At 40.1% G+C, this 25722-nt stretch overlaps 1 protein-coding gene and 1 long non-coding RNA gene across 14 annotated transcripts in view; one reads left to right on the top strand and one right to left on the bottom strand.

Moving 5' to 3' along the window:
* Positions 1–722: 722 nt before the first annotated feature.
* THUMPD3 (THUMP domain containing 3) lies at positions 723–24564 on the bottom strand. Of its 11 annotated transcripts, none has more exons than XM_063721952.1 (11): positions 24260–24340; positions 23192–23554; positions 22016–22320; positions 20355–20432; positions 15822–16298; positions 12692–12822; positions 9445–9514; positions 6701–6816; positions 4032–4142; positions 2951–3074; positions 723–2763 (listed from the first exon to the last, which is right to left on the bottom strand). In XM_063721952.1, exons 3-11 carry the CDS (start codon positions 22265–22267, stop codon positions 2611–2613), a joined length of 1512 nt encoding a protein of 503 aa, XP_063578022.1. In that variant the 5' UTR covers positions 22268–22320; positions 23192–23554; positions 24260–24340; the 3' UTR covers positions 723–2610. The 11 variants fall into 11 exon arrangements, with proteins under 11 accessions (XP_063578022.1, XP_063578020.1, XP_063578021.1 ...); XM_063721950.1 differs by lacking the exon at positions 23192–23554 and adding an exon at positions 23620–23697 and having other exon boundaries at positions 24260–24317; XM_063721951.1 differs by lacking the exon at positions 23192–23554 and adding an exon at positions 23620–23697 and having other exon boundaries at positions 24232–24304.
* LOC129058529 (uncharacterized) overlaps positions 24356–25722 on the top strand; it is a 36807-nt gene continuing 35440 nt past the window's right edge. Inside the window, exon 1 of one of the 3 annotated variants that reach the window (XR_008523694.2) lies at positions 24356–24562. This is a non-coding gene — a long non-coding RNA (uncharacterized LOC129058529). The remainder of the gene's footprint in view (positions 24563–25722) is intronic. The other 2 variants (XR_008523693.2, XR_010139162.1) reach the window with 2 other exon arrangements.

Raw genomic sequence — 25722 nt, forward strand, 5'->3', positions numbered from 1 at the left:
ATATTTTCACTCCTCACTAAACTTCATGACATCTAACATGAACTTATTAGAAAAGGCTATGCTTGAGAATAAGGATATCTTTTTTCTATGCCTATGTTGTCAATGAGTATGAAGCACTTACGGGCTTTAATGTACTTAAGGTTCCAAAGACATTTCCAAATTTTCCCATTTTCAGTCTTCAACTTAACATTTTGGTCCTTGCAGTGGAGACCTGAGTCCTATCTGACATTGGGCCTACAGTTAGGGTAGAATTTCCTAAACTGCCATTTTTAAAGAAATAAGGGTAACCAAATGTTCCCCTTAAAAGCACTCTGGTACACTCTAGTATTGGGAGATAACTATCTTCCCCTAATTAGATTTGTAAAATCTTTCTCAATATTTACATTTTTTTCCCCTCAAATATACTGACTTTTTCATTCCCAGTAACAATATGTCTGGTCTGTAACAGTCATTCCATGTTCAGATTACAGATTCATTTCCCCATCTTTTCACATTCTTTTAGTCTCATGAAGTATTGGGAAGCTGTTAAGTTCCTGATACTTAGTCCAGGAGACCCACTTTGAAGGTTAAAACCAAGGTCACACAATGAATAGGCGGCAGTGTCACATATAACTCAACTCCAGGCCTTATGAATCCTGCTTATAGCCCACTGCCTATTCTAGTCACCAGATTGAAAAACACCATACTAGGGAAGAAGACGGCAAACTATTGCCCAGTACATATTTGCATCAGTCTTGTCAAATTTTTATTGTAGTATTTAATAGGATTAAAGCTATGATGAATCAAATAAAACATTATTTCCTTAAAAACTAAGCTAATAGGCAAAAATACTCGCTTGTTCAACAAATACCCACTCTGGCAGATATGATACCCTGCCCTTAGTTGGGGGGGGCGGGTGGGGAAGACATCGTGGGGAAAACAGACATGGTCCTTGAACTTCCTGGTTCTGTGGGTTGCTTAATTTGAGGTTTAAATGGTTTCTCCCATCAGGTGAAAAGTTTTGTGTTCGGCCCATAAATAAAGCAGCTGTGAATTCTGATCGTGGTAAAAAGGCCAGTCTAGGATATAAAACCTTCATAAACATCTTATTTCCCATTCATTATGAAGTGTGGGGTAGGAGATCAGAGAAACCAGATGAGGATTGCTGACTGTGCTGCTAATGTGAACTCCTCTTTCAAAAGTATTGTGTCCTTTTATTCTCAATGGAGACATCAAAAAGTATTAAGAGGAGTACTATTATAATACTAATAGGATACTGAAAATCTATGCTGAATGCAGCCAGAGGCTCCAAAATAAACAATACTATGATGAGTTCCACAAAAAAACATCAACTACTCTGTTCCAGGGAAGCACCATTTTCCACAAAACTCTCAAGAAGGACTTGTTGCAACTGGAAAAGCAATTAAATGTGAATCGTGATCCAGGAGAAAATAACAACCCACATAACTCCCAAATTAAAAGTTTTCCAAAGATACATCAGTTTTTTTCTCTTGGCCTTTTAAGAGAAAAAGGCCTAACTAGCCAACAAATACGCTGACAGGTTTGTGTTTGGTTTTGAAAACACACACCTTAGTGTACTGAAAGAAAAACAATTTCATTTAATTTGGTTTGTTGGTCCCATACCCCATCTATCAATGTATGTGCTATTTACAAATAGAAAAGTTCTATACTAACAGTATTTTTGCAGTACTTTTGATAATTCCTAGACCTCTATTTTAATTCTGTGTATTAATGTGAATAACAGATGGATATTTTAATATTTAAGGCAGATGGTAAACTTTCCTATAGGTCTTGTGAGACTTCGTCTTACAGGCTGAACACCATTCACAAAATGTAATAATGCTTCATTCCTTCAGGTTGAGGTAAAGAACTTGAGCAACTGGATTAGCAAAGCTTCAAAGACAATGAAATGTGGCCTAAGATGTAATTATGTTTTCTGCCCTTCCTTTGGGCCAGGGTAGTTTTGCACTTGACACAATGGAAAATAGGCCATAAAGCCTGAAAATAAAATGTTCTAAACCCCAATCTCACAGCACTTTAGTAGGCTTTTCACTGGGCATCTTTAAAATATTTTCAACAAAATACTAATTAAACCACCACTTCAAAAGAGCTTCAAGGAAAAGCTCTGCTTTCTTATAAAATCTTTTTGAGACAGAGTTTCGCTCTTGTCGCACAGGCTGGAGTGCAATGGTGTGATGTCGACTCACTGCAACCTCCGCCTGCTGGGTTCAAGTGATTCTCTAGCCTCAGCCTCCTGAGTAGCTGGGATTACAGGCGCCCGCCACCACACCTGGCTAATTTTTGTATTTCTAGTAGAGATGGGGTTTCACCATGTTGGCCAGGCTGGTCTCCTGACCTCAGGTGATCTGCACACTTCGGCTTCCTAAACTGCTGGAATTACAGTCGTGAGCCACTGTGCCTGGTCTCATAAAACTTTTAAATTCCATCACATTATATTCACACCTTTTGCTAACCAGGATGAAGAGCCTTAAACAGGTTTAGAGTGCAGACTGCACTTCTGTTAATACTATTTTTCTCTCCAAGTTCTTTTATGCTAACATTTCCAGTGGTGGGAAGTACAAGTACTATTAGTCATCTTCATTCTTTGCATTACCAAAGAGTTCCTCTTTCTCCATCTTGTTCTGAAGGATGAACAAAAGCTTGAGGTGTACGTATCAGAACGTAAACTGCAGCACGAAGACCACCAACGTTCACCCAGACTGTATCCACCTTTCGCCATACGTGTCGCATTCCAGATAACGCCTGTGTACACACAAAAAGCATAACAATTAGGTTGACAATCTACTTTTACATCAACCAGGATTCTTAACTGCCAGATAAGAAACCTCAGGGGAAGAGAAAACAAATCTTATCCAAACAAACATCCCCAAATCTCAAAAAGATCCCAAAGTTGCCACAGGCTGCGATTTTGAGCTAATGTGTATAGCACCTTGGTAAAGCATTTTGTGTCTTGAGTAAGTAGTACAGCTCGGCCTGTGGTAGGTGTGCAGACACGGCTCATTTCCCGTAGGCAAGCTGGATAAAGGTTCCAGTTTCTCTTCTTGGATCCCATCCTATAATAGAAGGTCTCATGAGTCAAACACTGTTGCAAAAGATACAAAATAGAAGGACTAAATGAAACAAAAACAGTTTCATGCATCCTGAGGCAAGAAAAATAGCTGTAGTTTTAGAAACCAGACCTTTGCCATTACATGTCAATGAAATAAGCTGAGTTAGTAAACTGCTTAGAATTCTGAATCAAAAAAATTTGTTTTTGGACAACTATGTTAGTTATATGACTTGTCCTCTTAGTGAGTATAATAAGCAGTCAAACTATATAAACCGAACAAGTGATTAGAAATCATTTAGGCCGGGTGTTTTGGTGGCTCATGCCTGTAATCCCAGCAGTTTGGGAGGCTGAGGCGGGCAGATCACCTGAAGTCAGGAGTTTGAGACCAGCCTGGCCAACATGATGAAGCCCCGTCTTTACTAAAAATACAAAAATTAGCTGGGCATGGTGGCACGTGCCTGAAATCCGAGCTACTCAGGAGGGTGAGGCAGGAGAATCGCTTGAACCCGGGAGGCAGAGGTTACAGTGAGCCGAGATCGTACCACTGTGCTCCAGCCTGGGCAACAGAGCGGGGCTCTGTCTCAAAAAAAAAAAAAAAAAAGAATCATTTATGCTGAGAAACAGAATCAGAACCAAGTCTTCTACCACCTTTTTGTGTAAGATATATAATTCAAGAATGGGCTAGAAAGTGAATTACAGGTAATTTAAAAATGAACCTCCCATGATGGTCAGGATTCAAAATGTAGTTAATACATTCCTGAGTTCTCAGAAGAAACATAATGGGTGAATCCATCATGTTGTTAAGTGAAAAACAGCTCTGCTAAGTCTGCTAAAATTCAAGATTTTTTTCCTGACTTAGAATAAACGCAAGGAAAATAATGACATATTTAGAAGACAAGCAGGTACTAGTATAACAAGTGAAAGTAAAATTCATTAAAAAAAAACCCCAACCAATTCTCACCTTTTTCCAAATGGCAAATCTGTTACAATAATATCCACAGAGCCAGTTCTCAATGGCAGATTGCAGATATCCCACTGAACAGCATCTATGGGCAAGCCCCAGGATGGTTTGCTGTGGGGACAAAGGAAAGGCGCTTCAACATATTGTGAAGCATAAAATCGTTACAACAATTTTTGTTTCTGAAGAGACTGCTACGCAAAATATAAAATGCTAAGGATATCAGTGATAATATCAACCTATTCAAAATTTAAGAAGTGGCACAAAGGAAAAAATAGAAGGTCAGGCTGGGGATGGTGGCTCCTGCCTATAATCAGCACTTTCAGGGGCTGAGGTGGGAGGATCACTGGAGTCCAGGAATTTGAGACCAGCTGAGCAACACTGTGAGATCTTGTCTCTAAAATACTTTTTAAAAAGTTAGCAAGGCATGATGGCACACACCTATAGTCCCAGCTACTCAGGAGGCTGAGGTGGGAGGATCAGTTGAGTCCAGGAGTTGAAAGATGCAGTGAGCTAGGATTGTGCCGCTGTACTCCAGCCTGGGTGACAGAGCAAGACCCCGTCTCAGAAAAAAGGGAAACAAACTGAAAACATGATTGTAATGCAGAGAACTGCAAAAGACAACTTTAAAAACAATGCTTAAGCAGTAAATTACATAACTGATGATACAAAAATTTAAGTTGCTGATAAAACATACACTGGAAAAAAACAACACTAAAGAAAAGATAATGGGGTGATGTATCTGAAGAATAAAGTTTGTAAAACTAGTAATAACAGGAGGCCTAAAAGAAAAACAGATAGTAAAATTGGCAAGTATATAGGTAATTGTTTCAAGATGAAAAACCAAAAGGAAAATATGTGCCATGCTATATAAAACAAGACTAAGAAAAAAGTTAAGATAAAAAATATAGATGACAGAAGACAGAATGAATAATAATAAATACAAAGGATTTAAATCCTCCCCATTAAGGCAAAGCAACTGGTTTAAGAAACAAAATAATGCACAGGCTAAGAACTGAAGATAAGTCAAAGGTTATCAGCAGAAATTAAGGATTTAATTGACATTTAATGAAGAATTTAAGAAAAAAATGCAATAAAAGCAATCACTACATAATTTTAAAAAGTACATATAAAATATGTATTATAACTGCATACCAATAACTGCACAAAACATAAGGCGAAAAATATTAAAAACCAAAGTAAAATGGATATAAATGTACAGGTTGAGGCCGGGCGCAGTGGCTCACGCCTGTAATCCCAGCACTTTGGGAGGCCGAGGCAGGCAGATCATGAGGTCAGGAGATCGAGACCATCCTGGGTAACATGGTGAAAAACCGTCTCTATTAAAAATACAAAAAAAAAAATAAGCCGGGCGTGGTGGCAAGTGCCTATAGTCCCAGCTATTCAGGAGGCTGAGGCAGGAGAATGGCGTGAACCCGGGAGGCGGAGCTTGCAGTGAGCTGAGATCAACCCACTGCACTCCAGCCTGGGCGACACAGTGAGACTCTCTCAAAAAAAAAAAAAAGTACAGGTTGAACAGACATTGTAGGTACAAACAAGATAAAATATTCAGAAGCTAGAAAAGTAAGTTTGTTTAAATGTTTATCAGTTTTAATTAAAAAAAAGAAAAAGACTGGCCATATACTAGGCTCATTAAAAAAACCCTCAATAAATATGAAACAACCATTCAAAATTAATTCATCACAATAAAACAAATCAGTATTTAAGAAAACTGAAGCCTTCCAACTACTTGTCTTAATACACGTAAAAGGATTTCATATTGATACATAGACCAGCAGCATCAGCATTGTCCTGGAGTTTCCTGGAAAATGCAGACTCTTAGGTCCCATCCCAAACTACTGAATCAGATCTGTGTTAACAGTACTCCCAGGTGATTCAGATGTACATTAATGTTTGAGAAGCACTGTCCTAAAAAATTAGATCAGAGAGACAACGAAATATATAACCAATGACTTAGTAATAAAACAGAGGAGAGGCTATATAAACTGCAGTATTTCTATACGATGGAATTTATGTAGTGACTTTAAAAGACTATGGTCTGGGTGTGGTGACTCATGTCTCTAATCCCAGCAGTTTGGAAGGCTGAAGTGGGAGAATCGCTTGAGGCCAGGAGTTCGACACCAGCCTGGACAAAACAGCAAGACCCCCATCTCTATGAAGAATTTAAAAAATTAGCTGGGCATGGTGGCACATGCCTGTATTCCTAGCTACTAGGGAGGCCAAGGCAGGAGGATTGTTTGAGCCCAGTAGGTTGAGGCTACAGTGAGCCATGATCATGCCACTGCACTCCAGCCTGGGTGACAAAATGAGACCCTGTACCCAAAGCAAAAAAGAAGCCTATGTAAAAATATACTGTTTAAAATTTTGTGAAATTAAAATGAGTCTATAGAATATTCTTCCAATATGTGGGGGAAAAGACATGAATAAGACAGAAATGAAAAATTGCATATGGTGGGGAAATTATAGCTAAAATAATGTTTTTCAAATATAAATTATTTTCAATAAACTTTAAAAATGTAAATGGAGTCTCATAGTATATTCATTTTGGTTACAATGACATCACAATGCACTGGGAGTTTTAATTCATAAAGTCAATATAAAAAGTGATTCTCTAACTCTAAAAGATGCTAAGAAATCTTTTAAATTTTTACCCTTCTTTAATTTGGCTCTTGGTCAATAAAGATGCAATGTTATTTGCTGCTCTATTCACAGCCAGTGGATTATTATCACCAGCAATATGGAAACAGTCAGACCATTCAGTGGCCCCCTAAAAGATAAGAGTGTATGTTAAAACAAAAGTAGCAAACTGTAAAATATGATTAAATTGTCAACAAACAAAGACAATCCAGTGCTTTTCTAGAGTGGCAAAACATTGCATGTTGTCAACTGTGCTATTTCCCTGGCTGAAAATGCCCTCTTATTCTTTCTCTGCTTGCTGAACCTCTACCCATCTCTTAAGACCCAGCTCAAACCTCATGCCCTTTCAACATCAGCCTTAACTCTCCAAGCAGTCTCATGTGCCCCTCCCAAAAACACTTTGTATGTACGTACCTCTGCCACTGCACTTGTTCCACGGTTAATTATTTCTTCCCCTTTATGCCTCCCAACTAACCTGGGAGCTCTCTGAGGTCAGGTCTAGTATTTTATTCAGTTCCTCATCCAGCAGCGTCTGGCACACTAAATAAATTCTAAGTTAATGCGGTTTGAAAATACTTGAAATTTGTGGTTGTGGGAGTTTACATAATCTGATATAGTTGAGAATTGCAAAATAAAATGCTATTTCCGGCCAGGCATGGTGGCTCACACCTGAAATCTCAGCACTTTGGGAAGCTGAGGCAGGAGGATTTCTTGAGCCCAGGAGTTCGAGACCAGCCTGGGAACATGGTGAAAGCCCATCTCTACAAAAACACAAAGATCAGCTGGATGTGATGGTGTGCACCTGAGTCTCAGCTACTCGAGAGGCTGAGGTGGGAGAATGGCTTAAGCCAGGGAGGCAGAGGTTGCAGGGAGCTAAGATTACACCACTGCACTCCAGCCTGGCTGACAGAGCTTGCTCCAGGTCAAAAAAAATAATAGCAAAATGCAATTTCCTTTGTATGATAGGCTTTTGAATGGTAACCACCATATCACTGGAAGGATTTTGTAATTATAAATAAAAAACCTGTCAGCAGAACATAAATACCAAACTGTCACATATCATTTGTGGAATGAGGTGACATGTGACCCTAGGCCTGAACAATGTTCTATGCAGATTAACAGAAGATTTCTGACATGAAAGCCAGGAAAGTTCTGCCTCTGCTTAGGGATGAGTAGCAAACACCTTTGTGTTCCTTTGTGAACAGTGACATACTTCTCATCCATGAGTGCAGTGCTTCATAAGTTTTTCTTTTGCCCAGACACTTGAGGGTGATAACATACTCCTGTCTACAATCCTACGATGACATCACACGAAAGAGAAGTTGATGTATCCCAGAATTTTGGGTGGGTGGGGACGTAGAGGGGACCTAGAGTTTGAGGAAGACTCTCAGTGATTCCGATTCCCGAATATTCTTTTTTTTTTTCTCCTAAACCTATTTGGATTTTCAGCATTGGAAAGAATTGGGTTTTATAGTATAACACTTCTAAATTAAAAAAAAAAAGTATTCTAGATCAAGTATTTTATACTTTGGTGAACAAATCTTTATATATACCTTGTCAATTTCTTCATAATTTTATTCATTTTGATCATATATCAGCTTAGGTTTTTCTACATTGACATCTGCATGTCTACTCTTACATGGAAATGGCTCAAACTTCATGTTTTAATTTTTTTCGGCCTTTATTTTTACTCGGAGCTCTGTTGTGTATTTCTTGACATGCGGTGACCTTACCTGCTATTTCATACACATATCATGATTTCATACTAGAAAACAACACTCTGCTTTGTTCCCAGAATCCTTCTTGGCCACAAGAAGGACTGGGTTTTTACTGTGCAGTCTCTTTAAGCCACAGTAATTTCTCTAGCTTTCACGGAACACAGTCACATGTAGACTTCTATGATTTCAGTCTTGGATTTTAACTCGCAGAACACACATATCATTTTCTAATTACAGTTTGGATTATTTCTCCCCTTGTGGGCTTGCTTTGGACTTGCTCATCTGTCCAGTTTCTACCCAATCATATAATCTGCCGTGTCTCCCTGCAGTTTATTCAAATTGGCTGTCAGTATACTATATGGAAGAACTACTATGTTTCACACAAACTTCAGTGATTTTACTGGGAGCTCCCTCTTCTAAATTGTTTAAAAACATATAGATGATACTGATTATTCAAGGGGAATCTACTATGAAATATTCTCCATTTAGAAAATGCCTTTCCATTTCTTGCTTTGCTTTACACAATTTTTATGAGTCCTCTCAATATCATGGTAATTTTGAAAACTATTTAAGAGCATTTTGTATTAAGCTTGTTAGACTTCCTAAAAAATCCAAGTAATGTTCATAAGTTTCCCCTTTTTACAACTATACTTATTCCCTCTAGGAACTTAAGTGGATTACAGAGAAGAAAATTGCCTTCCTCAAGTTTATGCTTATGCCTTCAATTATCTTTTCCCATTCAAGTCTACCAGCTTGTCTGTTACACAGAGAACTCATCAGCAGTTTGTAATTCTCAGCTTCCTCTGTAATCTAGTGAATAGATGTCACTAACAATGTATCTAATCCAGTGGCACATGGCTCTTTGAAATAAGTAGTTACATTCTTTACAAAAAAGTTCCAACTTTTCTGTTGTTAATTGTTTTAAAACTCTTGGGTCCACTGATCCAACCATGGAGATTTCATTGTATCTAATTTGCCCATTAGGTCTAGAATATTCTGGATGTATCACTCTTATCTAAAAGCTAAAGAAATATGATTACCTCTATTGGTATTGCCCCAGTTCCACACATTGGATCGACTATTATATCATAAGGTAGAGGATCACAGAGCCTGGAGAAAAGAAAACAGCCTATGTGAAGACTCACTCAAAAGCTGAGGCTTCTATACTGATGATTCCTGAAGCTTTAAGATTGAGGACCTATCACACTAGCCTGAAGGAACACCAATCTACACATATTTTAGAAATCAATTTGTGGCCGTGCATGGTGACTCACGCCTGTAATCCCAGCACTTTGGGAGGCTGAGATGGGTGGATCACTTGAGGTCAGGAATTCAAGACCAGCCTGGCCAACATGGCGAAACCCCATCTCCACTAAAAGTACAAAAAATTAGCTGGGCGTGGTGGTGGGTGCCTGTAATCCCAGCTAGTACGAAGGCTGAGACTCGAGAATTGCTTGAACCCAGAAGGCGGGGATTGTAGTGAGCCAAGATGATGTAAGATCCAGCCTGGGTGACACAGCAAGACTCCGTCTCAAAAATAAATAAATAAATAAATAATCAATTTGTATGATATGTTGACTGTATATTCTATTACTTGGGGAAAAAAATCATTATAACTAAATCTCCTTTGACTATCTTCCAAAATCCCATTTCACTCTCCAATGAAATTTAGTTTGCAGACATCTTAAAGTACACATGTGTACACACACACTCACACACACACACACACATGCTCATGCATACTTTTAGACAACAGTGTTGTTTTCAACAGAAACCTGTATTACATTAAAAAGACTCAAAAATATCTCAAGTCAAACATGCATCAATATAAGGTTACTGGCAATGAGACATTCAGTATTCCTTTCCTTTTGAATTTAAAGATAATCTTGATACAAAAAAATTGCTCTGTGGGACTAGATAATAAAAAAAGGAAAAAAAAATGCTTTACTTTGAGCACTTAGTATTTGCTGGGTATGGACTTAAGCTCTTTCCATGCATTATCTCACGGAATCCTCAGTAAGGACCCTGTTAGATAATTATCATTATTCTCATTTTAAAGGTAAGCTGATGCAAGGAAACATGAAGTTACCTGTCCAGGGACACAAAACCAGTAGGTAACAGATTCAAGATTAGAGGCATTACTGTTAGTGGCTTAACTGTTATCCTCTTTATGAAGCACCCCACCCTGAAACAGGTCAGTAGGTTTCTCTCCTTCTCGTGTTCTTCTAATCTTTTCATGTGCTGGTGTGGGACTTATCGCATGTATGATATTTATCTCCCTCACAAGACAGATTCTTGGGGGTTAATAGTGGGTTCTTATTGTAACATTGGTCCTGCTCTATCTCCTTGCTCCTACTCCTCAACACATGGCAACAGAATCCTTGGCAACCCTCTTGAGGGGGTAAGCACCCTGTACTCCAAGCCATTCCTGATGGTCAGGGGTGAATATCTGACCAAAACAATGTCAATCAGATCCTCTCTTCCAGGAATTTGGAACAAAGAGCTAAAAGCCCTAGGCAGTGTGGGTTGGTCGTTTGGAATTGGAAATACGTAAATTTAGATGAGAAAGCATGTAGATGAGAAGAGACAAGAGTCCACAGGCTCTAAGGGGAGATAAAAGTGGCTGCCTACATTTCTGGTGGTTTTCCAAGATGTGGTTCCTACCCTTCTTGAGAACCAACATTCAGTTTTTCTGTAGAATCCCCAAGATTTCTCTTTATCTTTCCAATAAACCCCTCTCTGGCACAATTATCACTTTTTTATCCTAAACTTGATTACTTAGATTTTAAATATTTGCACCCAAAATAACACCCTCTCTGTATCCCTGGTTTCTACCATATGCCTGGCAGTAGATAACGCATATTTGTTAAATTAATGAAGACTAGAAGATTTTCCTTTATCAAATGGGCCCAATTTTCTATTATTGTCATTGAATTAATACGTTAGGAAGATAAAAGATTGGAAGAGAAGGAATACAGTCATGCACTGCATGACAATCTTCCAATCAATGGTGGACCAAATATATGAATGCAGTAATTATAATACCATATTTTGCCCTACCCTTTCTATGTTTGGATACACAAATATTTACCACTGCGTTACAACTGACTACAATATTCAGTACAATAACATGCTGTATAGGTTTGCAGCCTAGGAGCAATAGGAGATACCACATAGCCCAGGTGTGTAGTAGGCTACACCATCTAGATTTGTGTAAGTACACTCCATGAGGTTCGCACAATGATGAAATTGCGTGATGACACATTTTTCAGAATGTATCCCTGTCATTAAGTGATGCATGACTGGACTTAACTACCAGGACATACCAGACACTGTATATAATAGGTATTTTGCATATGCTTCAGCATTTAATCCTCACTAATAATCCTTTAAGTCTCACATCAAATCCATTTTGCCATCTGGAAAACAGAGGCTTTAGAGAAAATAAAAATTTTCAAGTGGTGGAAAGAAGCACCCAATAAAAGAGAGAAGGGCAGAGAAGAAGGAAAGATAGGTCATGTACTCTGAAAAGTAAAAAATTCTAGGATGATTCCTGAGTTGCTGTGAATATAAAGCTTAAAAATATAAGTAAAAGCTCTTTCTGTTCATTTACACGTTATACACATAAAAATCTCTGCTTTCATCTTTTTCACTGCACAGAAATGAAACAGCAAAATTTACTCTATCTCCCAACACACATATCCTTGCTAAACAGAAATGTGGTAACTTCATTCAAGAGGCAGGTGAGAACTATTACTCTCATTTTAAAATCAAGAAAACTGGGAGCGGTGGCTCACACCTGTAATCCCAGCACTTTGGGAGGCCGTGGCAGGTGGATCACCTGAGGTCAGGTATTTGAGACCAGCCTCACCAACATAGTGAAATGTCATCTCTATTAAAAAAACACAAAAATTATCTGGGCGTGGTGGCAGGCACCTGTAATCCCAGCTACTCGGCTGAGACAGGAGAATTGCTTGAACCCGGGAGGCAGAGGTTACAGTGAGCTGAGATCTCGCCACTGCACTCCAGTCTCGGCGACAGAGTGAGACTTTGTCTCGAAAAAAGAAATAAAGAAAACTGAGCCACCTATTAAGCAGTATTTTCAGATCACAAGGAGTCAATATTGGATAGAAGGGAAAGAAATAGATCATTAGCTTTCCATTCTATTCTTTATCCACTCTATTCCAACATAGTACCTCAAACACACATACACACAAATCAGTATTTTGAAGGGGACATTCAAACCAAGGTGCCACTTTAAGCTGGATGGCAAACTCATTTTCTTACCTGAGCATCCCATAGGCAAGAGTTGATCTAAGAGTTGTAGGTCCAAAATGTGTTATATTTCTTCGGTGGAGACTCTCTTCAGTCAATGCAATGCCCACAATGACCTCATTATCATGGATGTTCAAAAGAATCTATAGTAAAGTGGAACAAGACAAAATAGTTTTAGGATTGTTCAAACTGCACTTAGTAATAAGACTTTTCTGACCTGGGCCGGTTCACCCCTCCTTAGGCAACTTTTTGGTCCCCCACTCCTGGGAGGTCACCATATTGATGCCAAACTTAGTGCAGACACCTGATCGACACAGCGCACCACAGCCCAAAACTGTCTAAAAAGTTAAGACATTTAAAAAATACATATTAAAAAACCTCTAAGCTTTCAAAATATGTTTGTGTTATAAAAATTGGGGTGAAATCTGCTTGTAGCCAATAAACATAGTGAATTAAAAGAAAATAATAGATGTTAAAATGAACGAAAAAAACTATATACTATATTATTTCATTTATATGAAGTTCAAAAATTGGCAAAACTAATTTTTGGTGGTAGCAGTCAGATTAGTGATTGCCTTGAGTGGGCACTGACTGGGAAAGGGCAAGGGGAGCCCGAGGTACTGGAAATACTTTGTATCTCTATCTGGATGCTGTTTACACATCGTGTATATAAGTAAAAACTTACTGAAGCGTACACTTAAGATTTGTGTACTTAAGGGGTGCAAAGTATATCTCAACAAAAATGTTTTAAAAATTGGTAAAGTCTCAAATAAAAAGTCTTATTACACTGAGTGCGGTGGCACAGACCCACAGTCCCAGCTACTTGGGAGGCTGAGGTGGGAGGACAGCTTGAGCCTGGGAGGTCAAGGCTTTAGTGAGCCATGATTGCACCACTGCACTCCAGTTTGGGTGATACAGCGAGACCCTGTCTCAAAAGTGAACTAAACTAAACTAAAATGTTCCCCAATCTTTCACTGAAAGACTTCCTGAGCTTAGCCACAGCAGAAGCACAGCTGATACTCATACAGCACTTCCTAATGCAAAGCACTATTCTACACATTTTACATACATGGCCTCATCTCATATTCACATCCCCTAAGCTAGGTATTATTACCCTTATAAATGAGGATACTGAGGCACAAAGACAGCTCCTCAGGAATTCCCTTTTTTTTTGAGACAGGGTCTCACTCTGTCGCCCAGGATGGAGTGCAGTGGCATGATCACAGATCACTGTGGCCTGGACTTCCTGGGCTCAAGCAATCTCTTACTTCAGCCTCCCAAGTACCTGGGACTACAGGCGTGTGTCATCATACTCAGCTAATTTTTTTTGTTGTTGTTGTAGAGACAGGGTCTCCCTATGTTGCCTAGGCTGGTCTAGAACTCCTGGCCTGAAACAATCCTCCAATCTCGACCTCCCAAAGTGCTGGGATTACAGGTGTGTGTCACCACACCCAGCCTCCTCTGGGATTTACACCAATGCAGCACGGCTCCAGAAACTCCTCTGAATCACCTTGCTAACTTTTAGACATCACTGTTCTGGTTAACCTATTCATTTTATTTTTAAAAATATTTATTTTATTTTTAGTGGAGACAGGGTCTCACTATTTTGCCCAGGCTGGTCTCAAATTCTTGGGCTCAAGCGATCTGCCGGCCGAGGCCTCCCAAAGTACTGGAATTACAGGTGTGAGCCACCTATTCATTTTCATGGCAGTATATGAGGAAAAAAAGGAATGGGGAATTAGACTCCTGATTTGACATGCACAAAAAAGTTAGAAAGAATCAGTGACTTGCCCCAGATTCAAGTGTCCCAAAAGCAACAGAAATTGGCTCTTTGGTAAATATATCAGCTGCTAGAGATGTTTTAAGCTGTCAGAGACTTAAAGACTTTAGTTCCTATGGTTCACATGTCAATCACCTAGATAAAAGAGGATTAAGGCCAAGGAAAGTAAATATACTAAAATGACGTACCTGACTTTGGAAATCTAGCAGAATTTAAGAAAGAGGAGAGCTGACTCTAGGATGAGTATTAGCAATGATGTCCTGATTTGAGAAGGTCAGGGTTTGTTTAAAAAATGCACTTTTTTTTTTTTTTTTTTTTTGGAGATGGAGTCTTGCTCTGTCACCCACACTGGAGTGCAGTGGCATGATCTTGGCTCACTGCAACCTCCACCTCCCTGGTTCAAGTGATTCTCCTGCCTCAGCCTCCCCAGTAGCTGGGACCACAGGAGTGTGCCACCACAATGGGCCAATTTTTGTATTTTTAGTAGAGACAGGGTTTCACCATGTTGGCCATGCTGGTCTCAAATTCCTGACCTCAAGTGATCCACCTGCCTTGGCCTCCCTCCCAAAGTGCTGGGATTACAGGCGTGAGCCACTGTGCCCAGCCTTATTTTATTTTTTCAGTAGCAAAGCTCTGCAACCAAGACACACAAAAACAAAATAACTATTTTAATTCTGGTTGAATTTTATGATATGAAAGTCCACATAATATAGTAAAAGAGTAGTCTATTAGAAATCAGGCAGGTGCGGCTATAATCCCAGCACTTTGGGAGGCCAAGACAGGCAGATCACTACAGGAGTTCGAGACCAGCCTGGCCAACAGGGTGAAACCCCATGTCTACTAAAAAATACAAAAATTAGCCAGGTGTGATGGCATGTGCCTGTAGCCCCAGCTACTTGGGAGGCTAAGCACAAGAATCACTTGAACCAGGAAGGTGGAGGCTGCAGTGAGCTGAGATCATACCACTGCACTCTAGCCTGGGTGACAGAGCAAGACTCTGTCTCAAAAAAGAAAAAGAAAACAGACAACTCAACCTTGATGGCTTCCATCTATGGAGCACTTAGTGTATGCAAGGTATTGCACCAAATATTTTAAATGTACCTCATTTATCCTTCAGGATAACCTTAAAGGTACATAATATTATTGGCTCCATTTGAAACAGAGGCTCAGAGACTATCTAGTCCAAAGTTATACAGTTGTGGAGTCAAAATTTGGATCTAAATCTGTCTCCACAGCCTATGCTCTTCTTAACCACACCCTACTATTTCTTCAATTTAATTGTGCATAACATTGGGTTAGTCTGGAAATTCTACAAATCTGTGACAGCATTCTTCAATCACCACAGTCAGATCCTATACCTACCTCCACATCAAAGTTGGTCATGTCGGCCTTCCACTTAAAATAATCTTGAACAGCACCCCCAAAATCTCTTGCAGCCTCATTTGAGGTAAAGCAATGTTTCTCTCCTGCCCTGTTGCATGTGACTCTAAACTTTAGCACTTGAGGCTCAGTTTCTTCTTTTGAGCTTTCATCAGTCTCATCTTTGCAAGATGCCAAATCATCACCTACTAATGTTGATACGTCCTCTTTGATGGCTGGATTTTCATAATAATCTAAGATATGAGAATCTAAAGCATGGCTAGTGAACTCTTTTTTAACATTTCTCTGATCGATTTTGACTTCTTGTCCATTATTAATCTTCTCTTTACTTGAATTCTGATTTATCTTTTTGCGCTTTGCTTTTTTCTTTTTAAAACTGGCATTAATTTTCCACACTTTTAAGGGGTTTGACCATGGGAGTTTTCCAGCCAAGTCTTCAAAATCCTTTAGAACTTCTTCCTGTAAAGGACAGAGAAAGAAATTCATTCATTTCTCACCACTATAATCAAACAAATAAACCTCTACTTTGCTTATGGACAGTTGGTATCCATGGGGGACACTGGTTCCAGGACCGCCAAAGACACCAAAACCCAAAGATGCTCAAAAGTCCCTCATATAAAATAGTATAGTGTCTGCATATGACCTACACACATCCTCTCAAGAGTAACTTAAATCATCTCTATCTTACCTATGATACCTGATACAATGTAAATGCTATGGAAATAGTTGTTATACTGTATTGTTTGGGAAATAATGACAAGAAAAAAAGTCTGGGCTGGATATGGTGGCTCATGCCTGTAATCCCAACACTTTAGGAAGCTGAAGCAGGTGGATCACTTGAACTCAGGAGTTTGAGACCAGACTGGGCAACATGGCAAAACTCTGTCTCCACAAAAAAATACAAAAATTAACTGGGCATGGTGGCACATGCCTGTAGTCCCAGCTACTCAGGAAGCTGAGATGGGAGGACTGCTTGAGCCTGGGAGGTCAAGGCTCCAATGAGCTCTGATCACGCCACTGCACTCCAGCTTAGACAACAGAGCAAGATCCTGTCTCAAAAAATAAATCTTTTACAAAAGAGAATGAACACTGACTACATATATTCTTAAGCAAAGAAAGCCTAACTCCAAATTTTATACCCAAACTATCAGCCAAATATAAAGGTGAAAGACAAACATTTCTGAACTCATGCCATTCAACAGATACAAATTATAACAAAAGGACAAATAATGTGCCTATAATCTATTTAATTATATCACTAAAATGAAAACAAATGTAGGGATTATGATTATAAAGCAGAAGGTAAATGTTACAAACTGGCATGTAAATGGGCATACTGATACCCTCATCTCTTACACCCAGAGGTCAAAGGATAGAAGTTAAAGCTGATAAATAAAATGTAAGTATATTTAAAGGTTTAAGGGTGAACACTAAGAAAAATAACTGAAAAATAAAGGAAAAAAGTATAAATATGCCAATTTCATCATTGCTTTTAGCAGGGATTCAAAAAATACTGTGTATATATGGTGGATAAGGTAGATAATATCAAATTGTAGTTATAAAGGTAACAGCTAGAATACACACACATAAACCTTCCAAACTATTAGAAAACACAGGCACATGAAAAAAGTAAAGACATAATGTAAAGATTTTTCAAATTAAGAAAAAGCAAAAAGTATAAGCATGACAAAACTAAGACTAAACAGTTGTCATTATCAATAAGTATCAATGGGATAAACACAAAGATGACACTCAGTTTGAATATGTACAAGAATTTACATAGTGTATTTGTTGCACCACTGTAATAGCAAAAGAATGTGAAAAACCCTCATGCCCTAAAATGGGACTGGTTAAATTATGATACAGCCAAACAATGGAGTATATGCAGCCAATTCCAGCAATGATACTGCCAGGATCTCCAACATATAGGTTGAACATTCCTAATCTCAAAGTCCAAAATCCAAAACCTAAAATTTTTTTGAAGTGCCAACATGATGCCACACAGGTAGCTGAGATAGTGACACCTTTGCTTTCTGATGGTTCAGTGTACACAAACTTTGTTTCATGTACAAATTATTTTAAAAATCATATAAAATTACCCTCAAGCTATACGTATAACGTATATATGAAACAAATGAATATTGGGTTTATACATAGGTTCCATCCTCAGAGTATTTCTTTCTTTTTTTTTTTTTTGAGACGGAGTCTTGCTCTGTTGCCCAGACTAGAGTGCAGTGGCGTGATCTCGGCTCACTGCAACTTCTGCCTCCCGGGTTCAAGTGATTCTCCTGCCTCAGCCTCCCGGAGTAGCTGGAATTACAGGAGCCTGCCACCGCACCCGGCTAATTTTTGTATTTTTAGTAGAGATGGGGTTTCACCACCTTGGCCATGCTGCTCTCAAACTCCTGACCTCATGATTCACCTGCTTTGGCTTCCCAAAGTTCTGGGATTACAGGTGTGAGCCGCCACGCCCAACCCAGAATATTTCAAAAAACAAACAAACAAAAATCCAAAACATTTCTGGTCCCAAGTATTTCAGATAAGGGATACTCAACTTGTATATGAAAAAAAAGCATAGCACAGAAAAGTATGTAGGCTATGCTTTCATTTGTGTAAATAAAATACATTTATTCGCAAAATATCTCCAGAATAATACCCAAGAAATTGGTAATAGTTGTTGCCTCCAGGGAGGGAGCTGCATAGCATGGGGATATAGGAACAAAGACTTACTTTTCACTCTATATCCATTCAGTCTTTACAAGTTTGCTCTAAATACATGTATTAACTAGTTTTTAAAAACCCATATAAATCACAGATTTGTTGATACTTTTAAAAAGGCAGATGGAGGCCAGGTGCGGTGGCTTATGCCTGTAATCCCAGCACTTTGAGAGGCCAAGACAGGGGGATCACGAGGTCAGGAGTTCAAGACCAGCCTGGCCAAGATGCTGAAACCCTGTCTCTACTAAAAATACAAAAATTAGCCGGGCATGGTGGCATACGCCTATAGTCCCAGCTACTCGGGAGGCTGAGGCAGGAGAATCGCTTGAACCCGGGTGGCAGAGGTTGCAGCGAGCTGAGATTGTGTCATTGCACTCCAGCCTAGGCAACAGAGCAAGACTCTGTCTCAAAAAAAAAAAAAAAAAAATGCGGGGGTGGAGGTGGGGAATGGGGGCCAGGTGCAATGGCTCACACCTGTAATCCCAGCACTTTGGGGGGCTTAAGTGGGAGGATCACTTGAGCCCAGAGGTTTGAGACCAGCCTGGGCAACGTAGTGAGACCCTATCTCAATATTTTTTAAAAGAGGGGGGTGGGGACTAATAAATTCATGATTATCATCTGAATACTTAAGAGAACTCATTAGAATGCTTTAAGCTTTTCTAAAAGTTAGATTTTTACTTAATACAATTTTTATCTATTTTCAGTCTGACTTTTTTTTTTTTGAGATGGAGTCTTGCTCTGTCGCCCAGGCTGGAGTGCAGTGGCGTGATCTCTGCTCACTGCAAGCTCTGCCTCCCGGGTTAACGCCATTCTCCTGCCTCAGCCTCCCGAGTAGCTGGGACTACAGGCGCCCACCACCACGCCTGGCTAATTTTTTATATTTTTAGTAGAGACAGCGTTTCACTGTGTTAGCCAGGATGGTCTCTATCTCCTGACCTTGTGATCCGCCCGCCTCGGCCTCCCGAAGTGCTGGGATTACTGGCGTGAGCCACCATGCCAGGCCCTTAAGTCTGACTTCTTTTAGGTCTGGTCTTATTTTTTTCTAGGCTGGGGGTTCATACAACTTTGACTGGTTTTTGAATAACGTTTTAGAAATCAACATGCTTGCCAATAAATAAGTTAGACAATTAGGTAGCGTATCACAGTTGTTTTTAAAAACATTATTTCTAAGATACGTAAAACTGATAGAAAAATGTTTTTAAGCGGTTAACTCTAGAAACCTAACCAAAAAGCAGTGTGGAAAAAACCTAAAGCCTTGCTGCAATCTATTTTCAACCTTCAGCTTAGGCAGCAGCTGAATATTTAGGATTCAGACGCTAAATACATATTGGAGACAAAGCTGTTGTCCTAACAACTGAAGGAGTATTTAGATATTACTTTGGCTTTATTTCAAAAAATGAAGAAAGAGAAGAAAGCAGAGCAAAAGCAGGATGGCGAGGAAGTGTTATTTGTAGAAGACACAAACTGTCACTTGTTCTTTGGTTCATGTTCTGGAAGCAATTCTATTTTGGAACTAAATATATGTAAAAGCAAAGCAAATCTAAGGTTTATATCTTTTACAAGTAAAACAACGTGTTTTCTTCTTTCTTATAAACTTTAATGGTTTTCAATACTAATTTTCAAAAAACATCTTTTGGGATAGACTGTCAGCAAAACTCTAGATTTTACTGTAAAAGCCTCCCAGTATTCTATTACAAAGGCTACAGTAATGCTAAACTTTCACAGACTATGAAAAGTGGAAATAATCTCTTTGTGGAAGACAGCCAAAAATCAGCCACGATGTTTAGGATAGCTCACCTTTGTTTGTTTGAACTGGTAATCTTGAAACTCCTGAACCACCACAAATAAGTTATCAACTGATCTCAGACAATGAACCTGGGTGAAAAAAAAGAAACACATTTCTGAGAAAACTTTTGAACAGCACAAGCTATCAACAATTAAGTATTTAAAAAATTAGGAATGATAGTTTTAAAGCAGCTACTAACTATATTTTGTATTTTTAAAATGTCCCATCTCCCTAGTTTCTCATCTCTTTGGTTACCAATCAGCTTTCCCCTAGAGAAAGGGAAAAAGGGCAGATGGAAAGAGAGAAGCATGAAGTGTTTTGTGGGCAACACATCTTTTGTGGGAGAAGAGAAAGGTGAAGCCACTCAGGTAGGCTGTATCATATTTCCTCAATGACTTTCTATGGTACACTGTATGCTGCAATGGTTAAAAGCAGGGGATTTGAGCTCCAGTTCTGTGATTACTAGCTGAGTGGCCCTGGGGAAATTATTTATGTGTCCTAAGCCTAATGATTAATGAGGATAATAATAGTGCCTATCTTCACAAAGCTGCTGAGGGTACTGGCTAAAATATTGGATGGAAAACATTTGCTTACCAATTCATCCCACAGATATTTTCTGGGTACCTACTATATGCCAGACACTAAGAGCGTGGGATATATTGGTGGAAAAAAAAAATAGACAACAATCCTTGCCCTCTTACTGCTTATGTGGTAATGAGATATATCAGCTTTATGATAGTGAGATTGCAGTTTTCTGACCTTCACTTTTTACCTTGAGTCCTAATTACTTCTGAGCAAGAATTTTTGATGCACATTAATAGGAAAATCTCTTTTATGTTTCATCACCAAAGGTTAAACATCTGCTAGATGCTGAAGTAAATAAATACTGAGATACTTAGAGAATTTCTTAAGTTGAACAGTATTCTTTCTGGTGAATTCAATCCTCAAGAAATACTAGATCACCTCTAAAAATGTAGCAATCCTACTACAGGTTGAGCAGCCCACATCTAAAAATCTGAAACTTTTTGAGCCCCAACACAATGCTCAAAGGAAATGCTCAGTGCAGCATTTTGGATTTTCAGATTAGAAATGCTCAAATGGCAGGCTGAGTGCAGTGGCTCAGGCCTGTAATCCCAGCACTTTGGGAGGTCGAGGCGGGTGGATCACGGGGTCAGGAGTTCGAGACCAGCCTGGCCAGGATGGTTGAAACCTCGTTTCTACTAAATATACAAAAATTAGCCAGATGCGGTGGCGGGCGCCTGTAGTCCCAGCTACTCAGGAGGCTGAGGCAGGAGAATCGCTTTAACCTGGGAGGCGGAGGTTGCAGTGAGCCGAGATCGCACCACTGCACTCCAGCCTGGTGACAGAGCAAGACTCTGTCTGAAAGAAAAAGAAAAAAAAAGAAATGCTCAACTGGCAAGTATAATGCAAATATTCCAAAACTCCCCCCGCCCCTCTCCAAAAATCTGAAACACTTTTGGTCCTAAGGGATACTGAAACTACAGTCAAAATTACAAATCGGTACTCAACAGAAAATGCAGTAACTTTAAAATCACCTGATTTGGGGCAGAGCAATGAACATCAGAAAGAATTCCAGAAGGGTCTATAAAATGAAAAGTAACCATAAAATGATCAACTTAGGAAACTATTTTAAATATTGCTCCATTCAAACCTGTGCCAGACTTTCCACTGAAATGACAAAATATATCTTGCCACGGTCTCTGCTGATTTTGCATGATGACCCAAGTTTCTCTCTGACTTCATCTGCAGCTGTTTGCTCAAAGCCGGTAGGTACAGTGGCTCCAATAGTGACTAGAAGCTCAGATTCACTTCTGAGGTCACTTTCTGTCACTTGTACAGACTTCTGGTTCTCATGAAGGTTCACATCTAGGAGTTGGTTAGTGGCTTCTTCAATGTCACACATGTTGGCTGTGCTTCCAAGATCCCTAACACTGTCTCTTTAAAAGCAGTACTGTCCTTTAAAAGAAAATGAAATAAAGCCCAAATATTGTCATCTCATATTTCAGTTATAATTAAAAACATGGGCTCTGGAGGGCAGGAAGAACAAGGCAACATATCTGATAAACAGTCACCAAAGTAAAAAGGGTTGAATAAACATGGGCACAGAGTGCAGGCTGTAAAACATGATGTTATTATTAAAGAAACAATACAGATACCATGGGAGAAAAAGAGACAAGAAGTATTTCCATAGCATGCAATGTTTGCTTTGGGGTAACCCATGTTGACAAAAGCCATTTCATAACTACAATAGAAACTGCAGATCACATTCAAATCCATTTCTGCATCTAGATGTTAAGAACATGGTTAGTTAAGAATATAGGGCTTGGCTGGGCGTGGTGGCTCACACCTGTAATCTCAGCACTTTGGGAGGCTGAGGCGGGCAGATCGCCTGAGGTCAGGAGTTGAAGACCAGCCTGGCCCACATGGTGAAACCCCGTCTCTACTAAAAATACAAACATTAGCCAGGTGTGGTGGTGGGAGCCTGTAATCCCAGCTACTTGGGAGGCTGAGGGAGAATTGCTTGAATCCGGGAGATGGAGATTGCAGCGAGCTGAGATCGTGCCACTGCACTCCGGCCGGGGTAATAGAATAAGACTCTGTCTCAAAAAAAAAAAATAAATAAATAAAATAAATAATAATAATAATAATAATAATAATATGGGGCTTTTGGAGTTTCAGATAGATACAGGTTTGAATTCTTGCCTCCACCATCATAGGTTGAATGACTTATGGCAAATTAATTCTCCCAAACCTTCAAATGTAATTAAGTAATTAGTAATACCTCTTTCCTAGAGTTGTTAGGAGACAAGTGAGAATTAAGTAATACCTCTTTCCCAGAGTTGTTAGGAGACAAGTGAGAGTAGTACATGGCTAGGCCAATAATTAAAACTTATTAATAGGCTATCTGTCTTCTTCCCTCCTGTGAAATAGCATTTTATGCATTTAAAAATGATTAACTGGGCTGGGCACACTGGCTCATGCCTGTAATCCCAGCACTTTGGGGAGCTGAGGCGAGTAGATCGCTTGAGGCCAAGAGTTCGAGACCAATCTGCGTAAGATGGCAAAATCTCATCTGTACCAAAAATACAAAAAATAGCTGGGCGTGGTGGTGGGCGCCTGGAATCCAGCTACTTGGGAGGCTGAGGCGGGAGGACTGCACTCCAGCCTGGGTGACACAGTGAGGCCCTGTCTTAAAAAAAAAAAAAAAAAAGAAAAGAAAAAATTAAAAATAAAAATGGTTAATTGAATACTTACTATCTAATGATTACAAATATTCAAACGCCTACTACTTGTCAGGCTCTGGGATCCATAGATGGGCATCAGGAGAGAGATCTTGGAAGTAATCCGAAATAGTAAAACAAATTTCCTATGCATAAGCTTTTGTGTGTGCTTGGGGCGGGGACCGGGGGAAGTATTAGAGAGGTGGAGGGGCCATAGCTTACACGAGATTTTCAAAAGGTCTGTGACTCAAAATAACTTAAGTGAGTACAGAATACCTATAATGTCCTTGTGCTGTGCCAGCGATACACGACAGTGTTTAACACTACGTCAGTTCCCGCCGTTAAAAAGCTGACAGTCACTGTGAATACAATCTCCATCTTCTAAAAAAGGCAGCTGAGGTCAGCTAAAGGACGCGTTCCGCACAAGGTCAGAGAGCCAATGAGAGGCGCAGAATGGAAGAGAACTCACGTCTCCCAACTCCCACCCACAGGGCCCGGGAATCCTAGGGAGCGGGTAAAGGACTAGGAGAGGGAGCAAGATGGGCTCCGCCACGAGATCCGGCTGAAGTCCGGCCAGGCGCCGGCCTCAACTGCAAGAGGAAGGCCGCCCCTCTCTCCCCAAGCTGAAACACCAGAAGAGCCATACTCGGCCGTTCCCAACCACCGCCAGTTACCGGCCGCCAGCGAAGACCCTTTCAGCTTCCGCACTCCATTGGCCTCTTGCGGTCAGGTCACGCAGCCGGAAGCCGCCCCCGGAAACGGAAGTCAGGCTACGAGTCACGGTGGCTACGAGTCACGGTGGCTCCGCGCTGGCGGCGGGTTCCCGCAAAAGGTCTTGGGGAAAGGAGCATGCGCTGGAAGCTGTGTGCTGTTGGTTTGAGGATCTTCAGTAAGCTAAAAGCGGAGAGTCAGGGGCCTTCTGCCCTACCATGGTATTTGCTAACGTTTAGAGAGTGCTTCCCCTTGCCGAGCACTGGGTAAGCGCTTCACATGCGTCATCTCATTTGGAACAAGTTTCTTTTGTTCTAGCACCTATGAAGTGGCAGAGGCTGATTTCTGTTTTAAAGCTGGAGATACCGAGTCTCTCCAGCTTATTTAAATATCTTTCCCAAAGTGTCATGCCACTAGTTCCTGATTTCTGTATTGCCATCACTATTTTAGCACTGTTTACTTCATATTTTTCTTTAGTTAAAAAAAAAATAGAAATAGTGGGGCTCACTATGTTGCCTAAACTGGTCTCAAACATCTGAGCTCAAGTGATTCTTCTGTCTAGCCCTCCTAAAGTGCTGGGATTACAGGCATGAGACACTGTGCCCAATCAGATGAACTTTATTTCTCATAAAGCATTGAACCTGGCCGGGCACAGTGGCTCACGCCTGTAATCCCAGCACTTTGGGAGGCTGAGGCGGGTGGATCACTTGAGGTCAGGAGTTTGAGGCCAACCTGGCCAACATGGTGAAACTCCGTCTTTACTAAAAAAATACAAAAGTTAGCTGGATGTGGTGGCCTGCACCTGTAGTCCTAGCTACTTGGGAAGATGAAACAGGAGAGTTGCTTGAACCCAGGAGGCAGAGGTTGCAGGGAGCCAAGATTGTGCCACTGCACTCCAGTCTGGGAGCAAGACATCAAATCAAAAAATAAAAATAAAAAAGGGTTGAACCTGCATGGTAGCCATTTTGACAGACTGGGAAGCCTAGCTTCCAGTCAGAAGCCAAAAACAGGCACTTCCAGGGTTGGAAGAATAAGACAGGGATTTATGCTAAACACAGTGGCCAAATATACATGTTAAATAAACTGTAAGAGGGGTCACGAATATTTATGAAAGGAGCAACTTGTGCATGTACAGTTGAGCTTCATACCTCTCTATGGATCCCATGTTTAAAAAATGGTGGCCTTAGCATGATCCAAGGGTAGAGTTTTCTACTGTTTGACTTCAAAAGGTGAAGCAGGGGATGTGAAAACCCTCACTGCACGTCCTCTGTAGACTGGCCAGAACCACTCCCTGGATGGTGGGTGATCTCTTATCAGGAAGGAATGCTAGTCGGTTGTTCTATTGAAACTGCAAATGGGAGGGTCAGCATCAGGCTGGTGGAGTGAGTCTTTCAAAAGGGCTGGTTTCTGTTTAACCCTTAGGAAA

The sequence above is a fragment of the Pongo abelii genome, chromosome 2 (assembly GCF_028885655.2).
Source record: "Pongo abelii isolate AG06213 chromosome 2, NHGRI_mPonAbe1-v2.0_pri, whole genome shotgun sequence".
NCBI classification, from domain to species: Eukaryota; Metazoa; Chordata; class Mammalia; order Primates; family Hominidae; genus Pongo; species Pongo abelii.

Coding starts and splice junctions, on each gene's coding strand:
- THUMPD3 (XM_002813480.6), bottom strand. CDS start 22,267: ATGTGTGACATTGAAGAAGCCACTAACCAACTCCTAGATGTGAACCTT. Junction 6,817..9,444: donor CTGGGGCAATACCAATAGAG/GTAATCATATTT, acceptor CTTATCTTTTAG/GGGGCCACTGAATGGTCTGA. Junction 3,075..4,031: donor GATTTGCCATTTGGAAAAAG/GTGAGAATTGGT, acceptor CTTCTATTATAG/GATGGGATCCAAGAAGAGAA.